The 18,903-nt window shown below is 38.1% G+C and overlaps 1 protein-coding gene across 1 annotated transcript in view; it reads right to left on the reverse strand.

Annotated features, from left to right (window-relative positions):
* DACH1 (dachshund family transcription factor 1) overlaps nt 1-18,903 on the reverse strand; it is a 422,381-nt gene that overhangs the window by 180,320 nt on the left and 223,158 nt on the right. Inside the window, exon 3 of the mRNA XM_001924267.6 lies at nt 7,185-7,346. Within this exon, the coding sequence (XP_001924302.4) occupies nt 7,185-7,346 (162 nt within the window). The remainder of the gene's footprint in view (nt 1-7,184; nt 7,347-18,903) is intronic.

Below are 18,903 nucleotides of genomic sequence, written 5' to 3' on the forward strand. Positions count from 1 at the left end.
TAAAATGATGTGTTACAATATATGTAATTATGCCTTGTTTTGAATATTTAGGTTGTTTCAGTTCTGCATTTTAATTTAAAAATCACTGTAAAGAATAAATTTGTGCTTTGTATCTTCTACTAAAGTTTCAAAAAAATCAAAGAACGTTGGAGCCAAGGGGGTAAATGGACGTCAAACTCCTATTTATTACATAAGAAATCTGAGAAAGTAACAGAGTTATCTAAGAAGCTAAGTTATTTATTAGCTATGTTATTACTAAACCTCCTGGCATATTTTGCTCTCTGTTCCGCTAACTCAGTTTTTGGATGCATCTTGTTTGATCTCACGATAAGTTGTTCAAATGAAAATTTGGCCTTGGGTTATCTAAATATTCTTCATATTTTCACATTAGATAACCTTATTTAAAATATTTAATGAAGAAGAAACGCCAGAAATATTAAATATTTAAGAAGGCATTGAAAAGTATAACAGAGTATCCTACTACTTTGCAGTTTTTTATTGTTGGGACTAAGCAATTTTGTGTGAAATGTCAGAATATGAAGACATCTTTCACATAAGAAATGGTGTGAACCATATGGCTTATTCACCACCAATTGAATTTCAAACCATGACACCTCATACACTTTTAGGAGATGCTTATGTGGTCTTTCCATTAAAATTCCACTAATGTGACATTTGTGAAAAGGTTTATGTTTGGGCATAGTTTCCTCACCACATGTGAAGCTACAGAAAGCAGAGCATTGATTAAAAGTGTTTACATATAAATTGACAGCTATCAATTCTAAAATAGTTCTCCTTTCATGTGTCAGAATTTTTTGGCCTTTTAGGGTAGTCTTGTGTGTTTCCATGTTTACAAGACCCTGGCTGTTAATATTGTTCAATTTTACTCATCAGACAGGAAGAAAGATCTTAATCATTGTGAGGCAAAGAAACATTAAGAAAGTTTTGCTTTTTAAAAAAAAAAAAACTTTCCACATTTAATCTGTGAAACAATGGCAAATTTCTTATGAATCAGTGATACTGTAATTGAACTGGAGACATTTTTAGAGCAAGCTTGCTTTGGCTTTTTCACCCTCCGATTTGGAATCTGCTCACAGTACTGCCAGCTTAACCAAAAAGGATTAACTCTCATATCCAACTGAGAACACAGATAATTCTCAGTAATTGGTAAAAAATGAAGATGAATGGGGCTGAGAGATAAGGAGCAATTAGCTCATCAGCAGTTACAGCTGTGCACTCAATCCGGATCCATCTCTTGAGTCTCGGCCCCTTTTAAAGAACCTAAGCAGAATAAGCATAGGACACCCCCTCCCCAAAAATTGCTAGACCTGCCCATCATTTCTCTCGTCTTCCACTTTATTTCCTCACCATACAAAGACACCTGTCATAGCATGCTATGTAAATTACCACCTCTCTCAGGACCTATGTCTAAAGCCAATCTTCTTTTTAAACTTTTTTTTTTATAACAGAAACCAAATGACTACTGTAGACACTTTTAAATTCCCTGTCAATCGTTTCATTATAGCAGCATCATCTGTTTGAAAATATAAGCAATTCCCTCATCTAATTATAGGAAGGATTTGAGGTTCATTAACATTGCCAAGGCAGAGAATCCAGTGTGCAACTCCAGAGCTTTGCTTGGTGGCCTGTGTTCTCAGTTTCCTTTTATTTGCTTTCTCAAGGTCTCCAAGACTTTTTCCTGAAATCATAAAATTAAGTTTTCCTTCCAAATAGACACGTGAGATAGAAGAAAGGAAATGACTACAGTGTAAACTATTTTATTTCTTTGGGAATTGTTTAAGAAAAAAAAAGATAAGAGGATGGTCAGCTGGGAAAGATAATTTTATCTCTCTATCGTCCAGGGTTCTTTTTTTTTTTTTTTTTTTAATTGTTTTGTTTTGTTGGTTAGTGGACAGAAGTGAGGAACAAGGAATACCATGTAATACAGCTGTTTAATCCCAAACTTAAGCTCTCGTTTTCACTTGAAACTCCTACATCCTTGTGACTATCGCAAGTTTGGGAAAATGCAAAAGAATCTTATCTTTCAGGCATATGAAAGGCATTCAGATTTGTGGATCTCTGCATCAGGCTATTCTCCGACTTTCCACAGTGTTCAGAAAGAGAAATTCTGAAGACTTACTTCACTTCCTTAAAGAAATACCAGCAGCTAGGGGGTTCTGGCTATAGTTTAAACAATAAGATTTTCTTGGGACATCTGTTTTGAGATCACATTTTGAATAGATATGAACTCATTTCCTACTAAGCAAGCAATCTACTATTGTTGATAGCTGTTTACCAGTTCCATGAGTCAGATATTAGCTGGTGGCAAAGGTCCCTCTTAAATCCTCCGAGTATTCTTTAAACTGTGTACATAGTGTTTTCCTTAAATAAAATGTTAAGAGAAGTAAAAATGCAGTCTTTTCCTGCCTCTTGGTAAATTACAGTCCACAAACTCATGCACTTGGGAGTAATATTTAATGTATTTATCTTTAAAGAGTCGTTTCCTTTGTTGTCATTAGTTAAGGGAGTAAGATATTAGGTTTAGCAAGTATTTAAATAACAGAGAAACTATTAAGAGATGCTCACTATGTCAATATTTATATAGCATTTTAAAACTAGAAGTAAAATTAAGTTTCCTTTGTTTAGATTAAATCGATTGTGATTAATTTGGTGTCCTCAAAAATGTGCATGATGCCAAAAAAAAAAAAAAAAAAGATAAGCAGATAAAACACAGCTATAGAGACTATGGAATTGACCTTGGGTTCACCGGTTTTAAATTCTGCCTTTCCAATATCCCAGTCCCAATTTCCAAGCAGCATTTTTTAAGCTGGTTATGTAGATCAGTCCTCAAAGCAAAAAAATAGCAATTTATCTGGCCTGTATGTTGTGGATAGTGTTGCCACTAAAAAGAATCCAGGACATTTTTCCTTCTTATCTGCAATGTAGCTCATATCAGCCAACCTGTCACAAGATAGTACTTGATATAAACAAGAGATTGCAAAGACATCTCAGTAATCAATATCAGGATGGCTACAGTATGGAAACCCCAACCAGTGCATATCATTTGTCTCAGCATCTATTTCTATGGCCAAATGAAGCATTAATTCAAATCATAAATCTATGGTGATTTAAATCTGGGAATGAGCACCTGCCTGCTTTAATGATTTATTTTGTACATTTCAGTAAGCAGGAGATTTGTCCATATGAACTGACAGGTCACCTTCAGATGCCAGGAGCAGACTGTTTATCACCATGCAGACTAGCATCTCATCTTAGCAAGTAAATATTAAACTAAAAGAATCCAATTGATTGTGGATGAGGGAGAATGGCGACATGACCATATATTTTACTCAGCGCACTGATGCCTTGCTCGGATCTATCCTCAAGTCCTCACTTCCTCCTAGAAGTGATCGTTCTGTTGGAAAGATGTGAGCTCAAGGTTACCATGTAAAATTGGGATACAAAATAATTATTTGTCATAGTGTCCTAGGGTTCTTTAAATATGTTTTTTTCTCCAGCTAATTTTTACAATTCATATAAGAACTCGAAAGGATCATCTATAATAAAAATATCCCTTCACTTCACTAAGCCAAAGTCAACCAAACCAAGTAAAGATAAAATCAATTTTCCAGGGGCAATAAGGATTTATTTACCACTATGGGAAATAAAAAGTGTTTCTGTAAAGAGATGTCTGAAATGTTTAACAGAACTAGGGAGCCAGAAGAGTTGAAAGAGGTAAAAAAAGAACCTTGATTTGACTTCCAAAACATCACTGGATTTGGGGAGGGCTGAGCAGTAACAATACATCATTTAAGTAGCACCTCTCTGAGGGGTTTCACTGCTTCAAAGGGCCAAGTGATAGATTCGTGAGAGCAGGAGGTGTATTCTGAAATATAAGGCTTTTGAGAGTCTTGGGATTCCTCCTGAAATTCATAGGTTTCCATACCACTTCCTAAAGTATCTCGTGCTATCTGATGTTGCCTAGGGATCCACCACATCCTGTTATGACTGTCTGCTGTGTAGCCACTCCGCCCAGAAGACTGAAGGCCCTGTGAGTCCTGAGACTGTATTAGGACTATTTTTGTGTTCCTAGAAGTTAAGATCAAACATACAACAAAATCCAAATGACGTAAGAGCTGCCCCCCAATTTCCTCACCCGCCTGCAGCTTAACAAATGATACCAAGCAGAGAGAAGAAGAAAACAAAGGACGAAGCAGTGGATGGCTGTAAAAAGAGAATGAAGTTAATTTTCTGGAGTAGATAATAATAATGATGACAATGATAACAGCAAAAGCACTACCACAACGACTAACCTTAGGGGTGACCCCAAAAATGTGATAAACAGGCATTGTAATGAATAAAATGATAAACACTCAACAAATATGATTTCTTTTAATTCTCATGATGTAGATACTCTTAGTTACACCATTTTTCAGATGTGGAATGTGAGGCTCGGAAGGTTCACATAACTTTCCAAAGTCACAGAGCAAGTAGTTACTGAACACTTACCACGAGGCAGAACTGGAGAAGACAGGGGCCCAATTTAAAACAACGGCTCAACTCAGCAACTGCTGTGATCTATGGGAGCTCAGCCCCGACCTCCCCCCACCCTGTATGCTTGGCATTCTACCCTATCCCTCCCCCCAAACCCTCTTTTCCCTGATCTTTAGATAAAGAAGGGGGCAGGGGGTGTGCTTGGGAAGGGTAATAAATCACAGATTCTTAGAGGACAGCAGTATGTGAGAAGAGAATAAAAATGGCAACGATAACATTTTCCCCCAAATTAGTTACAGATATCTAATACACAGGATCTACATGCCTTAGGGACTAGCAATGCGCTAATGTTGACACAATCTCAAGATATGAAGACCCTCTAGGAAAATACAAATACATTTCTACTTCTGGTTCAAATTGGATGATAGGTGTCAAAAGTAAAAAGCAATGTAAACTAGCAAGAAAATACCTTAATGGAAGAAAAGCAATTTCTTCCTACGAAAACCCAAAACAAAATTTAATTTATTTCTTACGTTACTGTGATAGCCTAGGTACCAAAATAATGATGATAAGCTATAATTGGGTCAGAAGGCAAATGTTATGCTATAATATCAAACATCAAATGTATGTCAGTGCTTAATTATGAGCTATGTACTCTTTATATTATGCTTATTGGTCTCTCCAAAGTCAACTTTTGCTCTGCTGCTCAGGATATTTGAACAGAGATATCATGTTTTCAGATATTTTGCTTTAAATGCTATTAAACTACTTAATTTAAAGATCCCTCTTCCCAATACCAACTACCCAAAACAGCCTTCATTAAAGACTTACTCTTCTACAAATTCGAAAACAATCCATATTGTGTTTTGTGATTATAACTATAGTTTATAGTAGCCAAGTTCTTGTTTATCAAAGTGTCCAATTGCATTCTCTTTTATGGGCCATAGTAAAAGACTACCGCTTTAAAATAATATGCATTCATCAGTTCTAAAAAGAGAATAACAGTTCTTTCATTTTACCTCAACACTGTTTTTGTTGTTGTTTTGCTTTGGGGGGGCCACACCCGCAGCATATGGACGTCCCAGGCTAGGGATCAAATCAGAGCTACATCTGCCAGCCTATGCCACAGCCACAGCAACACAGGATCCAAGCCACCTCTGCAACCAAAACCACAGCTCAAGGCAACACCAGATCCTTAACCCACGGAGCGAGGCCAGGTATCAAACCCGAGTCCTCACAGATGCTAGTGGGGTTCGTTAACCACTGAGCTACTATAGGAACTCCAACACTGTTTTCAACTTTTGAAAGGTCAAACTGATGTATGTAACCATGACCTAAACAGTCACCTCCCTTCATCTTCTCGCTAGAAGCACCGCCAATGCAAGCATTGATCTTTCCCTTAGTCCCTTTCAGTTTTTGAGCCGTATCTTTGGTTTCTTCCACATCCATTATCCTCCTAAGAACGGCTACCACCTTCTTTACCATACTTTCAACCCAACCCATTAATGCCCCTCCTTTTCTATTTATCTTTTCTAGTTCTGCTCAAAAGTTCTTTCCCCTTTTAACATTAGAAGCTACCCCCTTGGCATCACTGGAGAAGTGGCATTTTGTGTTTTGTGTGTATGTTTTAAAATTCCTTCCTACTGTTATTCAGATCTAGCACATGATTCCATAGAACCATGGTGAAAATGATCATCACTGAAGTCCACAGTATTCCTTCCTGCACCCTTCCCTATAGGTCAATGGATGGAGAGTAGGGAGATGCTGATTATTTAAAGAAATAATCTGTTACAATGCTGCAACAACAACAACAACAACAAAATCTAACTGAACTGCCATCAGTTATTCCTTGTGAACATCTATGCTGGATATAGTATCTGTGTACCTCTTGTTGTATCCATATTCTTCTTGTTAAATTACATTTTGAGCATGATGTCTCCTTTCTATAGGGAAATAATACAGTACAGTGGCAGAATAAAATATTTTATCTCACTGACACACAGACGCTAAAGTTGTCATCAATAAAAATTTAACCCTCATTTGAAGTTGTATCTGACAGAACATATTACCCAAATGAATTCAGCAAAGAGAAAGCTGTTCTTTTTTTGGTTTAAATAGCAACTATCAACTTTTCTCCTCTCTATACCTTAATAAAGAAAATGATCAAATTAAGAAATTATAGTTGCATTTTATTTTTAAATAAGAGAAACTGGTAGTGGGTATATATAGAAAAAAATTCATTATCAGTATAATTCTTATTCTTGGCAGCACATGAAAAAATTAAGTTTATATGTTTTGCTGCTAAGGCACATTTCTTATTTGATAACCAATGCACTAAGAATAAAAAAAAAGATAGCGTGTGGTTTTGTTTTGTAAATATTCCTCCATCACTTTAACTATAATCAGTATTTCAGAACTCTATTAAAGTTTACTAGTATTATGAAAGATTTTAAGTGAAATCTTAGAGTATAAGTTGCAGACCTAAAGTTAATTTTATATTTAAGAATAACATTGCTAATTATTTAGAGTGCATGTTGTTACAGAGTCTAATTGGTTTCTTCAAAATGTACATTATTTTCAAAGCTAAAGGTACCAACTTCTTGAATGGGAAGCCAATAGTTGGGTTCTGGAAAAGAAAGTCATTTAGTAGTAGAATGATCACAGTAAGTTTCAGTGAACACAAAACTTACCAACACTTGAATTCATGTCCCCGTTTTCAGAATCTGCTCCATGTTGGTTATTACTGGCATGATAGTTGCTCATAGCTTCTAATTTGATTTTTTTCACCTTCATTGCTTCGGCGATAGCTGCGTTGGTAGCAGCGGCAGCTGCCGCAGCTGCTGCTGTCAAACCTTAAAAGAATAAATTAAAAACGAGGTAATTCAAATTCTGATTTTTCAAGCAATAGTCCATGTACCTAACACAGTGCAGAGACAAACATATCATACTGCCTGTTTCCTTTATGCAACACTCTGGTATCATTCATTTATTCCCAACTAAGCATTGAAACAACTTTGACGTAATGAAGAGAGCTTTGTAAAATCTCACATACGATATTAGCAGAAACATAATTCATACATAGAAGGATGGTGGTAAAAATGCAATCAGAACTCTCTCTCAAACAAAACCATCAGAACATGACATCCCCTGCCTGCCTCAAATCCTCATCAGCTGCCCAAATGGGGGAAACATCCGAACTGTTTATCCTAATTCACAAAGCTTTTCATTAGAACTAGAAGCCTACCTCATCACCCCAAGTTTCCCTATTCTCATGCCACACATGCTGAACATGGCCCCAGGATCCACCGGTGCTCTGCCTCTTTCAGCCTTTGCCTTCACAAAGGCCATTGCCTTTATCTGAAATATCCCTGTCCCCTGACTCACTTACCCACCTCCTTCCCAGCTTCTAGGATGCTAGCCCCAGAGTAGGTACTTCTAACCACTATGCCGTGATATCTGCTCAAAATAGTTTGTCTCTGTTCATCCAGAAAACAGGAGGGAGAAGTGAGCATGATACTAGAAATACATTTTGAGACCAGATACAGAAGAGCAGAAGGCTAAGACCCTGCTTTATGGAAGGACGCTAGGTAAGCAGCAAAAGTTTTTGAGCAGAGGAGTGGTATGCTTTACTTAAATGGGTGAAATTTACCAAGTCAATTCACTTCATCCTGGCACTCTTCTGCAAAATGACAGACACTGAAATATGTCAATAACCTCCCTGTGCATTTTGGATTTATATTTTTTATTATGTGTGTTATATCAAATTTACCACTGTATGAATGGATATTAGGATTTTGTCAAGTTTTTCTATGCTATATTATTTCAAACTCTGAGACTTTGACTGACTATGGGAACACATATACCAACCCCCACTCCAACCCCCACCCCCATCCCCACCACCACCCTCATACTCCTTCAGCTGTATCTGCTTCAGAGTTTCTGGCTATAGAGCTTCAGCCAGGTTTGAATTTATCTGTGTGATTTATTTCCACTTGCAGCTGGTGGATCAGAGCCTGAACACCTCTCCCCTTTTCCTCTCCACTAATCATCAGTTCTAGTTACTACCGCAAATAAGTGACAGCCTCAGGAATCTTGAGAAATCCTTTTCCCTGGAAATCAGTGCTATTTTTTTTTTTTTAAGGGGTTAGGAGAACACCTCACCTTTCCTTCAGATCAGACTAAAGAGACCTGGACAACTTTCACTCCAATGCAACAAGAACTTCAGAGAGGATCTTTGCATGACAAACTGATAACTGCCCCCTAAAAAGGCGCTGATCTGAACTCAAGGAATTCATCTGGGTCCAGACTGAACACTTTTTGCCTTTTAAGTCCCAACTTGAACTGATTCTCTCATCTTCCTATGATTGAATTTTCTCCCCAGTTACTCATTTCCTTCAAAGATGTTTCAGAACATTTTCTTTCCTGTTCTCTTAAAATTCTCCGTGTGTTTCCCAGAAAATCCCTCTTCCTCAATTTCGCCTTGTCACAAATGGGAACATCCCACTTGTCCTTTCCCTCCATTGCCTGGTGTTGTCGTATCTCCAATTTATGGCATGTCTAAGGTCTTTCTCCTTTATTTATAGGGCAGGTAAATCTTGTTCCATAGTATTCAAATAAGAAAGACAAACCCACAACCTGAGATATGATTGTTACTACTGGATAGACCTGAATCAAACTCAGTGGCATGAAACATAACTATGTGTGATATGGGTTTAGACAAGCTATAAAATCTTAAGGATGGCTTCTTCATCTGTAAAGTCACCCTTTTCATAAGGGGTGACAGAAGGATTAAATAAGGTAAACTATGTAAAGAACACTGTACCATATTTCGAAAAAACTGGACATGTCTTGCCTGAATCTTTAGTAAATCAAGCCCAGACCTAGCTATGACTCCTGCAGGATGTGGCAGGATGGCCGCAGCCCCCTCAGCGAGAAGAATCCTACTTTCCTGAGCTGCCTGCATTAACCCTTGACTTTAAAAAATGCCTTTCATGATTTTATTATTTACCTGATCTCAGATCTATTTTTCCATTTGACAATCCCCACCTGACCCCCCGCCCAGTTTACATTTCAAATACAAATTCGAACATCTAGATGTGTGTGTAACTATATGTCTATTTTAGTCTGGTTTCATAAAGGCAGGAAGAAAGCTATGACATTTGCAACAGCTGCTGATTTCAGCTGCACTAACTCACCTGGTTGTTTGATGGGTCCTCAAATTTAATTCTTTAATAGCTTTCAAATTCAGCCAATTTTCTCTGTCTCCACTGGTTCCCCCTAGTGCAAGCTGCCACTTTTTCTTCCCTGGAGTCCTGCCATTGTCTCTTAACAGCTTCTACTTTTTCCTACCTCCAATCTCTTATTATTCCTACAGCAGTCAACATAACCTTATGAAAGCAAAAATCCAATCATGGCATTCCAAGCCCACTCTGAGGAGAAGCTGGATGCTTCATGTGGCTGTCAGAGCCCTGTGGGCTTAGTCCCCTACTTATCTCTGTAGCATCATCTTTCCCCCAGGGCCCCTTTGCTCTCTGTGCTCCTTTCATGTCCTCTAATGGACTACATTTCCTCTTTCAAGCCAGATTTGCACATGTTGTCACACTTTCTAGAAAAGCTCCCCAGCCCCCTGCCCTAGACCTGCCCTTGCATCCATCATGTGATGGCTTAAATATGTTCTCTGGGAGGATCAGGCTCTGCTTTCTGACTCTTCGATCTACCTGGAAAAAAGGTCCAACATTTCCAGGATTAGCCTAAGACTCAAAGGACAGCTTCTTTGCAAAAACTGACCTTCCCACATGAGCAGAGCCAGTGGTCCACTTACTTGTGTTCTCAGGCCCGCTGAGTGAGATTTTGCATTCTTTGTGCATCAGATTTACTCATGGAACTTTAAGATTATGCAAGTAGCTGAGTCCAGTCATCTAAGATTCTCCTTAGGGCCCCTACATCTATATATTTTGGTTGTTTTTACTGTTCCTCAGGTTGCTTTAATGTGTGATCTGAGAACAGAAATTCAGTCCCTTAACCTGTGTTTGGCTCTTTTTTTGGGCAATGTGTGTTTTGCTGGGTGGCGGGGGTAGGTTCAGGTCTAGCTTCTCTAAGGAGGTTATAACACTGAAAGGATGGAAATACTTTCTTCGTATGTGTATCCCAAACTTTGACTACAAAACCTGGCACAAAGTGTCACCAAAGGAAATAAAAAACAATACAAAACTTCTCAAACTAGATGACGTGGAAAGCCACAGGAGAAATATGAGCATTATTTTGACAATATCAATATTAAGTAATTTAAAACATTGTATTATAGTCCATAGAAATATATGAGGAGTAGCAAATCTCATTAATTTAATAAAAATTGTTTACTCTCCAAAGCCACATCTGCCTAGGGTTGGATTGAATCACAAAGGTCTCACTCCCTCTGCATTTACTGGACTTCCTGTTGGGCTTGCCAGGGCCCTTTCAAATCTTTGATGTAATTCTCAAATCCTCTCCTACTTGCTGTCTTTAGTACACTCTTAACTTAGAATCTACCCACTTGCTTATTTTTTGTATTATAGTTGACTTACAGTGTTGTGCCACTTTCTGCTGTACTAAAGTGAACCAGTGTACATATATTCCTTTGACATATTCTTTTTTTTTTTCTTTTTTAGCCACACCAACAGCATATGAAAGTTCCGAGGACAGGGATCGGCCTGTGCCACAGCTGCAACAACAAAAATCCTATGCTCATCCTTAACCCACTACACCAGGCCAGGGATCTAACCTGCTCTGCAGCTGAGACAATGCTGGATCCTTACCCTGCCATGCCACAGTGGAAACTCCCTATACACTTGCTTTAGAAAGAGGTTTGACTGTATATTTTATTCCCTAATGAAGCTGTCTTTGAAAAAAATGAGTGGAATAAATTCACAAAATAACTCTAGTTTTCAGTGTGTACTTCATAGAGAATTCACACTGTGAAAGCACTTCCTATGTAATCAAGAATGGCCTGCTTTGTGGCAACACTAGCAACCCACAACACTGACCCCACACTTTCCCTCACTGCCCAACCTTTTCTCACTTAGAACCCTCCCCCCCTCCGCCCCCCACCTCAGATTTAGAAATTTTTGTTGCCCTCTCCTTCAGTATCCCACCCTGAAGGATCTTTTTTTTTTTTTTTTTGTCTTTTTGCCATTTTTTGGGCCACTCCCGCGGCATATGGAGGTTCCCAGGCTAGGGGTCTAATCGGACCTGTAGCTGCCAGCCTACGCCAGAGCCACAGCAACGTGGGATCCGAGCCGCATCTGCAACCTACACCACAGCTCACGGCAACGCCGGATCGTTAACCCACTGAGCAAGGGCAGGGATCGAACCCACAACCTCATGGTTCCTAGTCGGATTCGTTAACCACTGCGCCACGACGGGAACTCCTGAAGGATCTTTTACTGCAAATGTATGACTGTTTTTCACTCTTCCCCATCAAAACAAGCCAGCTTTCCTTGGGAACTACGTAATTCAGTGTTTCTCAAATGATAATCTACAACAAATCCAGCTGCAGGCCATGTAAAGTTGAAGATTATCTTCCTCTGATTCCAGATGCAAGGAGTGTGTCTCCGGGATGGACTGAGAAAATCTGTGCGGTTTTTGTTTTTTCGTTTTTTTGTTTTTTGTTTTTTGTTTTTTTTTTTTTTTTGCTCTTCTTAGGGCCACTCCCACGGCATATGGAGGTTCCCAGGCTAGGGGTGGAATAGGAGCTGTAGCCATTGGCCTTCGCCACAGCCACAGCCACAGCCACACCAGATCTGAGCTGCATCTGCGACCTACACCACAGCTCAAGGCAATGCTGGATCCTTAACCCACTGAGTGACGCCAGGGTTCGAACCTGCGTCCTCATGGATACTAGTCAGGTTCGTTTCCACTGAGCCAGGCGGGAAGTCCAGAAATCTGTGTTTTTATCTTTTAACAGGTTGATTCTGATATTCACGGCTCTTAGATTATTTGATGTTAGTGGTGTACATTAAAGTGAGTCCACATCTTACAGTAAAAGCTTATTAGCCAGGTAGATCATAATGGCAGTGGTTTTAGAAAGTGAGTATGCTTAAGAATCAGCAAGGAAACTTGTTAAAATACAAAATCTGGTTGGACCAAGAATCAGAATCTGAAACATACTGATGCAGTGTGGGGAAGACTTTGGAAAGGTGAGTTTTATTGCCTCTAGCCCATCACAGCAGCAGAAAAGAGGCCAGACAGGTAATGCGGCACTTCTGTATGTTATAGATGCAATAGTCATGCACGTTATTAACTCAACCAACTACTTATACATACAAATCTATTTAGTATATACAGTAATTGCTAATTAAACAATTTGGGTAATTGCTCCCGAGTCCATTTTCACCAGATTTCTTTCTGTCAATGGGGAAAATATTACACTCTGTGTCTGTGTCTGTGTGTGTGTGTGTGTGTGTGTGTGTGTGTGTGTGTGTGTCTGTAACAGTCTCTTACACTAAGGAATGATTAATTCATATATTTTACCTCCCCAAACGGACTTTTTTTACACTCATCAAGAACAATTACAGTATCTCATACCCAAAGACAAAAATACATAATGAATTGAGAAGTCAAATGTAGGAGTTCCCATCGTTGCTCAGTGGTTAGCAAACCCAACTAGCATCCATGAGGTTCGATCCCTGGCCTCCTTCAGTGGGTTAAGGATCCGGTGTTGCCATGAGCTGTGGTGTAGGTCCCAGACGCAGCTTGTATCTGGCATTGCTGTGGCTCTGGTGTAGGCCGGTGGCTACAGCTCTGATTAGACATCTAGCCTGGGAACCTCCATATGCCGCGCATGCAGCCCTAGAAAAAAAGACAAAAAAAAAAAATGGGGAAACTTTAACATATATTTAATATTCATTTGCCACTGACAATACAATGAATTGAGAAATTTTGTTTTAAAAAGATATTTTTCCTTCAGAAGAAGGATAATAAGTTATAGATTATGCAACTCTTAGACTCTGATTGGCCCTCAGGAAAGGGACTGTGCATTGAACTGAGATTAAAGCCCATATGCCTTATATTATGCAAAAATACTTAGGTTTTCTTTTTCTTATTTGATCTTCGATAACTCTATTGCTAACAATTCAAAAGAATGAATATAATTTTACCCAAATTTAAAAACACAGCTTGTCATATTAGCGTCTGAATTACTCTACAAACTCATTGCTGCAAGGTCCATTCTACTCTAGTTCTCGAGAGCAAATTCTATATTAATACTAGCTAGTGTTAGAAATTCTTTGTTTTTATCTTGGCTTAGAGATTACTTGCATTTGTGTTTTTATTTTCTGATGCCCCATTAAAATCTTTTAAAGTTCTGGAGTTCCTGTCGTGACTCAGTGGAAGCAAATCCAGTAGGAACCATGAGGTAGCAGGTTTGATCCCTGGCCTTGCTCAGTAGGTTAAGGATCCAGCATTGAGTGAGCTGTGGTATAGGTCGCAGACGTGGCTCAGATCTGGCGTTGCTGTGGCTGTGGCCAGCAGCTACAGCTCTGATTAGACCCCTAGGCCAGAAACCTCCATATGCTGTGGGTGCAGCCCTAAAAAGACGAAAGACAAAGAAACAAACAAACAAAAAATCTTCTAAAGTTCTTGTTGAAAAGTGACTGCATGGAAATTACTAGTTATCCAAACTCACTATCCTATAAGGAGTGAACATACAGACGTTAGAAAAAAAAAACAAAAACAAAAAACCACTCCAACAAGCCATACAAACTTTGGACAACACGCATCAAATTTACCTGAAACTCTGCAGCAAGTTATATAATTCCTAAGGCTTCAAAATTCCCATCTCTAAAACAGAGATAGGCGTTCCGACCTCACAGAGGTGTTGTGGAGAATAAAGGTAAAATAAGTCACACATCAGCATGAACATATACTAAGTCCTCTGAAAATGGGAGGCAATATTATCAAGTAACCCATAATATCCATCATGTCTTTATTTAGTTTTACCTTTATTTAGCTACAAAAAATGCAAATATGACAAAATCTATCTAACAGTGCAGACACCTGTAAGATACCTGAAAACCATGTTTCTATCAAATCATTTGGTTTAGCAGTCTACATTGACCAAATTTATCGTAAGATCACTAAATCTCACCCTGTGCTATATTGATACAAAGCCTGCTACTTCAAATTCAATATCCTAAAACCAATCCATGGGTTTATCATTTGGAAGGGAAGCTGGCATTATTATCACTTAAGAGCCTTATTTTGCTTTGCAAAGATAGCATTTTTCTTCTGCTCTCAATTTTTATCAAAATAGCCTTTAAATCCTTCAACTATTGTTATACAATCCTGATTGCTCTCTCTAAAAAGGGAAAAGTATCCCCATTCTATTCATTTCAAATAAGTTGGTACCCCTAGTTTTAAAGAGTAGATTACAACTATAGATTATAAATATCAATAAAAGAGACATATTGCTGTCAAATTCTTTCTCTGGTCTGTTTGTTTGCTCATTAACTTGAAAGGTCTAATCTTTGATCTTTGGTTTCAAAGACATTAAGATGACTTCCAAATGTTTGATATGTTGTCTACTTTTACACTGCATTCCATATAAAATGAACTTCCCCAAACCTAATGGCTAAATAAAATCAGTTAGAAGCAATAGATAGGAAGCATTCAAAGCTTCCATATAATAGACTCTTTATTTGTCTCTGTCACTTTACCCAAATTTAGAAAAAAGGAAACATTTTAGCCTGCAGTCGATTATAGCCAATGGTAGTTATTATTAATATTCTGGAATTGATAAGTTATTTATGTCTGGCATTCTTCCTACTGATTATTCAGGGAGACAGGCGGCTTATAAATATCTCATCACCCCACCGTCACAGAAATTTCATCGACAGTGCTCATGCACAGCTATTAGCAATATGAATCTAACCATTACAAGAAGGAGGAAAATCGAACATGTGGCATTAATACGCAGTCCTGGTTCCTAACCATCTGATAGGCAGATGGTGTGAAGCGGATTCGCCAGCTGAAATGAAGGGGCACATCATTTAAAACCTTGTTTGCATTCTAACTGATATCAGTGCCATATTGATATACATGATACATCATGGCAGTATTTGAACAATCTAGTTTGTTTCAGTCATAAATGTTTACAGCCTTGTTTTTTTAATCTTATAAGCATGTTCAGAAGAGTGTATTTTTAATTTATGAAACCTATTGTTTACTTCTGTTGAACTAGAAGATTAGTGGAAAGCAGGAATATTAAATTACTTCAACCAGAGCCATATAACCAAGACAGATGAATAAAGTGGGTTTCTATTTTCCATAAAGGATGTTAGTAAAGGAATTGTAAAATTAGCCCAGGCATTTTCTGCATTAAATGCATTTATTCATTTAAACCTTCTAGCTTTTTCTCCCCCAAGTGGCATACAGAGACACTTAATGCTTTACATAGTCATTCATTTAAAACTCTCACTGTGTACAGTTAATCTTGTCCAACAATTCAATTTGGAAAGGAAAACATCAAAAAGCATAGTTCAATTCAACAGTCATTACTGTGAAGTAATCTTTCTGCTCCTGACAGTTCCTATAGACTCTTTGCAAAACTCTGTTGAAGGTGCATTGTAAGCTCCATATGAGTTTGAATTACAACTCAATTGAAATCACTCCAGGTCTTAGAAGAACTCTTGGCTCAATATAACAACTTGAAAACACCAGTACATTTTTTCTACTCTATTTTCTTCCTATCCTTACTTAAACACCAGCTGTCTAAAAAACTGAAACTAATTTTCACAGTTATTTTATTTCTCAATATTTTCTAAATAAATGGAAATTGTGATTGAAACATGCCTGTCCTCATTCTCAAATGATTAAATAGCAAAAATGATAAGCAACTCAAATAAGTAACTTAATTATACATTAGAACAGACTGACGATTTTGAGTGTGAGTTTGTTGCCTAATGTCCATTAGACTGACTTTTCTTGTCCTTTGAAACACATTTATATTCTGCAGGGAAAAGGAAAATTGATCTTTGAGGCCATTAATGGGAACACTCCCAATACCAGTTTTCAGTTGTTCAATTGATTAAATTAGATTTTTTAGATGTTTGGATTAACAAAAATCCACTAATTTGGAGAAATACACAGAGTTTATTATAATATTGATAATGGCTGATAATCAAATAGACCTCAAATTTAGCATTCTTTTCTAAGTGGCTTAAAAACGATAGTCTCCAGAGTTAAGGAAATAAGGGCAGGAGATAGGAAATAAGGTAGGAGGTAGAAACACCAAGGTGATGTCATTTGGCCATGTGTAAAATCACTGGGAAATTTCCATGGAAGATTTTGAAATACTTAATTCTTTCTTTTAAGGACCGCATACATGGCATATGGAAGTTCCCCAGCTTGGGGTCCAATTGGAGCTGCAGCTGCCAGCCTACTCCACTTCCACAGCAACACCAGATCTGAGCCACATCTACGACCTACGCCGCAGCACACCACAACACCAGTCCTTCACCCACTGAGTGAGGCCAGGGATTGAACTCACATTCTCATGGATACTAGCCAGGTTCCTTATGGCTGAGCCACAACAGGAACTCCAGAAACACTCAGTTTATAAGCACTCATAGAATCAGGCTGAAACAGAATCAATTCAAATGTTTAAATCATGAGGATTTAAAATAATAATTTAGAAAAGTAGAACCTCATACAACAAGGTCTTGAAGATATAGCTTTCACTTTTACTCCATCTGTTAACATTCCTACCTTGAGAAAAAAATATTTCTGAATTGCCACTTGGAGTCCAGACTTATAAAACATAAAGATGAGCAAACTTTATCTACTGCAACCTTTTTATTTTCCTGATGATGAAACTTAAGGGCAGCAGGGTTAATCATTTCCATAAAGTTACACCATTAAATAATGATACAGTAATCCCAATTCCCCTAACTCCCACTTCAGCATTGGCCACACTAATCTGCCAATAAATGTGAAAAGAAAAGTGCATAATACAGTAAACTATGGAATCATTGAAGGAAAACGGATCCCCTCTGCCCAAGTAGCTTATGGATTGCATAGGAAGTCACACTCACAGAAACTTAGATGATACCACAAATATAAGTTGACTCTACTTAAAAACCTGATCTAAATGTTCATTTGTGACTGTTTTATAAAATTTAGCAAATATGCCACAGAAACAATGGGCATTCAATTTTAATTGTGCACAAAACTTTAAACCCGCACTACTAGTGAAATAGAGTGTTTGAAATATTAGCCTGAGTCCTAGATTTTAAATACAGAGCAACAAGGCAGAGGAGAAAAGCAAACATATTATTTTCCTGTCTATACCTTGCGTTTAGAAGAAATTCTAGATAGGAACAAATTGAAATCGGTAAGCTTTGACTTGAATTTTCTTTAAAGCACCCTTCTCATTATTATTTCATTCTCTAATAAACTGGGCATTGGGTGTCCTAATCTTGCTCTAAGGCCTAATACTTCTTAGTACCTGCATGACTTATCACCCAAATTACTAAATGCATTGGCCCCAGGGAGGTGCTCTTACTAGCCTTGGAGTAACTGATATTCTGAAAAGAAGTTATTTTGTTTTTGTTTGGGTTTGTTTGGGTGGTTGGTTGGGTTTGGTTTTTTGTTTTGCTTTCTTTCGTTTCTGCTTTTTAGGGATGCGACCATGACACATGGAACTTCCCAGGCTAGGGGTCGAATTAGAGCTGTAGCTGCCAGCCTACACCACAGTCACTGCAAGTAGAATCCAAGACATGTCTGTGACACATACCACAGTTCATGGCAACATCAGACACATAACCCACTGAGCGGGGCCAGGAATTGAACTCATAGCTCATGGATACCAGTTGGGTTCGTAACCCATAAGCCACAGTGGGAACTCCCTGAAAGGAAGTTTTTAAAGAGGCTACTTGTCAATATATTGGTGACAGTCCAGGCAGTATAATAAGAGAAAAGTGGAAAGGGTATCATAAATTCAATTTCCTGCAAAAATGTCACCTTGTTGGCATTGCAGCCTGAGAATAATCTTTCCAAATGTTCTTCTACTTTTTCAACACCATGGAAGTCCTCTTTCAAATCCTTTGATACTTTGATAAGTCCCATTTATTTTCTTTTTCCAGAATCAAGGTAGCATATGGGGCTCTGTCAATGTGTGCCTGTAAGAAAGCTATTTTTCCCGATAAGATGACAAGAAAAGTTCGAATGGTGACAGGCCAATTGTAGGGCTTGTAAAAGTTGGGTTTTGGTTACAGTTTTAAAGTTGGACTATGGAAAAGAATAATCCTGATTAATGTGAAAAATAGATACTACCATGTGTTAAGGAAGATTGAAAAGAAAAATGGCTCTTAGTCCATAGCCTCTAGTGGTTACCATCTCCAAGAGGGTGTTGTGTGCTTTTGTAATCATAGTCAA

The sequence above is a fragment of the Sus scrofa genome, chromosome 11 (assembly GCF_000003025.6).
Source record: "Sus scrofa isolate TJ Tabasco breed Duroc chromosome 11, Sscrofa11.1, whole genome shotgun sequence".
NCBI lineage: Eukaryota > Metazoa > Chordata > Mammalia > Artiodactyla > Suidae > Sus > Sus scrofa.